The sequence below is a fragment of the Poecilia latipinna genome, unplaced genomic scaffold, assembly GCF_001443285.1.
Source record: "Poecilia latipinna isolate Pla-1442-1.1 unplaced genomic scaffold, P_latipinna-1.0 Scaffold2922, whole genome shotgun sequence".
In the NCBI taxonomy this organism is placed as follows: Eukaryota; Metazoa; Chordata; class Actinopteri; order Cyprinodontiformes; family Poeciliidae; genus Poecilia; species Poecilia latipinna.
The window spans coordinates 54,655-59,145 of record NW_015115538.1 but is presented as its reverse complement, the minus strand read 5'-3'; the positions used below and the strand labels follow the sequence as shown (position 1 = coordinate 59,145).

Genomic DNA, 4,491 nt, shown 5'->3' with positions numbered 1-4,491 from the left:
TCCAACTTTTGTCACTCAAGCCTGACAAATAAAAGTCCCCATGGACAAACACGGGTTTCCAACACATTGTATGTATTTATAATTTTTCATTGATATAAAAGAATGGAAGCTGGCAGCAGGGCACAAAAAATTAAGACTTTCTGAAGTGTAGGCTTTCTGGAAAATCCCGTTCTAATGTAAAGTATGACATATTACTGGATAAAATAAATTTCTAGTTGATAGTCTGATTTGGCTCAATCAGACTGTCACACATAACAGAGAATTTGAAAACATTTACTCTTTATTTGCCAAAGTTATGAGGGGGGGAACCAAATATTTCAGCTCCCTGAAATAATCTGCCCCCCCCCCCATCTATAACATGGGAGCTAATTATTTTTTCATAAGGAAATAAGATGCAAATGCAAAGTAAGTGATAACATCTCAGCATATAATCTTACAATTGCAAGACGACTGTATCCACTGATCCACAGTCACCCCAGGGTTTCCACCAGTGAATTATAAGCCTTGCCATGCTTTACTGTTTAACACAATGAATGATGTTAAACACACTTTCTTTATTAACAAATGTTTCAAATCACAAGAAAAACATGTTTTTTGCACGTTGAGCTGTTATTGCTAGAAAAGTCTGTTGATTAAAATAGAAATTAAAGCTGAAAAAAACATTTATAACCAGCATCACCTTTTTTTTTCAAAAATAACGCTTAAACTAGAAAAATTATACGAAAAACATAGCATCAAACTAACTGTACTGATAAAAACATTAAGCCTGACTGAGAAGTATCAAAGAAACAGAACATAAGAGTACTTTTTAGGAGGCAGATACCCAGTCGACTTCAGCATAAATCCTATAGCTTACACGAATGGCACCTGGATCAAAGAGAAGCAATTACATTCTGAGCAATGGCTTAGAAATATGAAGTGTAGCATAAAGGAAGACATCACTACAGCAGAGTTTACAGAATCCAGAAGGCTTAGCTATTATATGATGCCATTTCCATTACTATCTGACATAGTTTAACTTAGTGCCACCATCTTCCATATTGAATATTATCCGTTCTCAGAATTTGCTATGTTTTCAAGCCATGGCACCCGAGAACTACCACACACAGCTGTTTCTGGTGCAGACTCACATTGATGGATAAATGCGATAAACAGTAGCCCTGTTCTCTCACTGATCTACAAATGTCTGCATGTATTTTTAGATTATATATGGTTGATAAAGTGAATATCATATATTTATATTAGAATAGAAAATACATTTCAGATTATGTTAGTTTTTAATTTTAGATCAATTAGATAGTACATATCATTTTATGTGACTTTATTTGGCCTGGGGCCAGCTCCTTACATCAAGGTACAACAAGGTTCCATTAGGATGCATCGCCGTCCTTAACTCACCTGCTGCTGCTCACTGCCAGTCAGCTGACAGAAAAAACAAAAAAAGTCTCACTTACGAGACAATTTCTGCTGTTTGGGAATATTTTGTGATGTTAAAAAGTACAGGAAGTCGTAATCTAAAAACTAGCAGAGCACTAGTCCTGTTGCCTAGCGACAACTACAGGCCAGGTACAGGAACAGATAGGTAGACGGTGTTACTCTGTAGAGCAAAAAAATATATATTCTTCCCTCAAATATTTCTTCAGAATTTAGCAAGTGTTTTTCATTTTCTATGTATGAAAATATACAAATAAATACATGTTATATCATTAATTTAAAGGTCATAGGGTAGTTTTCAGCAACACGCCTAATAATTTTTGCTTTATTTATGTTTTTGTAAAAAGCAGTTAGATAAGGAAATAATTCAAGTCTCAAATTTATATGAAAAGACCATTGCTATGATCCCGCCAGACCCTCAGAGCAGCCTGAGCCTCACGTATCAGAGGAACCTCAGTGAGGCTGAAATAGCCACGTAATTTCAGACACACATATTCGAATGTTTGTGCGAACGCAGTTCTAATCACCTGCTCTTGCCAGCCATTTTCTATTCATGCAAACATTTTTCACATTGTAAGTAAAACTTAAAACATCTCTGTTTGTAAAGAACAGAAAACTGAACTGCAGGAACGGTTTTGAAGCCACAGCATCAAGCGTTAAAATGTCTGGTTCAGTGCAGAGTTGTGCAGATCCCAGCCTTACTCTCTAGTTCTGGTACAGGCAGCATTGGACTCAACATTTCCTTCCAGCTTACTGTGATGAATACATTTACTCTCTTAAAGAGGTAGGATGCATGTTGTGAAAATCATGCACATTCAGAACATGCATTATGAAAGCTTTAAAAAGGGAATGCGTTTTTGTTTTTAATAACAGTGCAGATAAGCTCTTCCTTCCTGTGTCACTTGGATTATGGTGACACGTCCTGGACTCGTTTCAGTTGGTGATGCAGGTGCTGAAGGCCATTTGTGTTCCTCCCAGATCATCCCAGTGGGCTGATGTGTGTGTGGTTAAGGAGATGGTTCACTGAGGTAAGTACAGGCTAACACCCAAACCAAGACCCACAAACAGAAGGGACTCCTAACAAACTGATGTTCTGAGTGCAACTTTGGTTCAAGTAGTGTCTGCACAACACTGTTTCTTAATCGACTGGGCTTTAAATTAGCACCACATAAGATGGAGGTTGTGGTTTTACTTGAAACAAAGTTGCGTTAGACTGAACAGACAGTCCCTTCCATTGGAGGTATGGGGGAGGGGGATTTAGGGGATGGGATTATCTGGCGTCATTGAGCTGCCGGGCCACAGTCAGGATCTCCTTGGCTCCTTTGCTTAGCAGTAAATCAGCCAGTTTGATGCCCAGCCGCTCAGCCGCATCCTGGGCTTCAGCTGGGACTTTCATGGCTGTGACTCCCACTCTCTGGACCTGCTCGTCCACCCTCTCCAGGCTCTGCTGAGAGTGGACATCAGTAGAAAGATTAAACCTGAGAATTGACAGTTGGAAGAAGAGCAACACTTTCACACTCACTTCGTCACCGGGAGCGATGCTGGTCTGCATGGTTTCTTTGATGCTCTGTGATCCATCTAGACTGTACACGGCGCCGGTCATGTAGAGCTGAAAAAGGATGGGCAGGTTTACAGTTTGAGTGAAAATTTCCTTATGTCTTCAAGAATATTTTTGAAGAAGTTTGTCAAACTGATGCACAAATATGTGTCAAACAGCATAAAGTAGGGTTGACTGGAAAATCGAAATCGTGTGTCTCATTTTAGATCAATACAGTAGAGTTTAACCTGTTGGTTTGGACAATCAGTATGTAAATGCGTTTGTTGAAGTCAAGTCTGCAAGTGACTGGTTTGAGTTAATCAGAGGGAAGCAGGCCTGTGTTTGTTAAATCAGTGAATGAGTAAGAATTCACAAAATCCTTAATTTTTACATTTTTTAAGATTTCATGTTCATCCATCCATCATCTTATCTGAGCTCAGGTCACGGGGGCAGCAGTCAGCTAAGCAAGAGAACCCAGACTCCCCTTGGTTATATTAGCTAACTGTTTAAAGTTAGCTAATACTCTCTAACTTTATACAATTAGCTGACAGTAGCACCAACTGACTTTCCTCAGTTAGCTAATGCTAACTAACTTTATGCAGTTAGTTAACATTAGCTAGTTATCGCTAATATTAGCTAATACAACCTGACTTTATACAGTTATTAACGACAGTTAGGTAATATCTGACTGTAGCTAATAATAGCTAACTATGAAGTTAGCTTATGGTAACTAACTTTATACATTTAGCTACAGCTAAAGCAATGACTATCTTAATACTACTTCTACTTTATAACTATGCATTTTTAATTTCCGGTGCCGACCCAGTTGGAATAAATGGTTTACTTTTCTTAAAGTGTTTACAAGTTGCTGTATGATATCGTAACTTGAACTGGGAGGGACTGATACCAGAGGAATGAGTGGTTTGGGAGAAATGAGGGGCCCATATGCACCGTAGCCGTACTTTATACAGTCAAAGCAGCAGGCAGTAACCAACAGGGCAGAGTCCTCCTCTTTCCAGCATTCTTACCTGGGACTCCTTCACCTTGGTGTGCACAGCCACAGGAACACTACAGCCGCCCTCCTATTAGTAAAAGTTATTCTGAATAAAAATCAACTCCTTAATTTAAACACTAACAAATTTGTTAAAATAACGCAGGTTTTTGTTGTACCAGTTGTTTGAGGAAAGCTCTCTCAGCGATGCAGCGCAGCACAGTGTCAGGGTCATGGAGGACAGACACCATCTCCAGGATGTCTGCATCTCTGGCCCGGACCTCCACTGCCAAAGCCCCCTGAACACAAACACACAGGGGTTCACTACAACACGATTGTGTACAGTTACCTTTCCATTACACAAATTGAACAAAATGTATTCCTCTACCTGTCCAACAGCATACATACAGTCTTCAGGCTCCAGGATCTACAAGTAGGATCAGAGAGTTTGTTAGATGTGAACCAATCAGAAACATCCTTAGACCTCAGTGCAGCTTTCAACACTGTTGACCACGACATTTTACTGAAT

General features: G+C 39.4%; 1 protein-coding gene across 2 annotated transcripts in view; it reads right to left on the bottom strand.

The window, feature by feature from the left end:
* Window positions 1–535: 535 nt before the first annotated feature.
* The window catches only part of LOC106939599 (porphobilinogen deaminase), a 17,068-nt gene continuing 13,112 nt past the window's right edge, over window positions 536–4,491 (bottom strand). The window contains exons 10-14 of one of the 2 annotated variants that reach the window (XM_015022049.1): window positions 4,351–4,389; window positions 4,142–4,261; window positions 4,000–4,053; window positions 2,957–3,043; window positions 536–2,878 (exon numbers count right to left, since the gene is read on the bottom strand). In XM_015022049.1, the coding sequence (XP_014877535.1) occupies window positions 2,705–2,878; window positions 2,957–3,043; window positions 4,000–4,053; window positions 4,142–4,261; window positions 4,351–4,389 (474 nt within the window). In that variant the 3' untranslated portion in view covers window positions 536–2,704. Of the gene's footprint in view, window positions 2,882–2,956; window positions 3,044–3,999; window positions 4,054–4,141; window positions 4,262–4,350; window positions 4,390–4,491 lie in introns of both variants that reach the window. The other variant, XM_015022048.1, reaches the window with a different exon arrangement.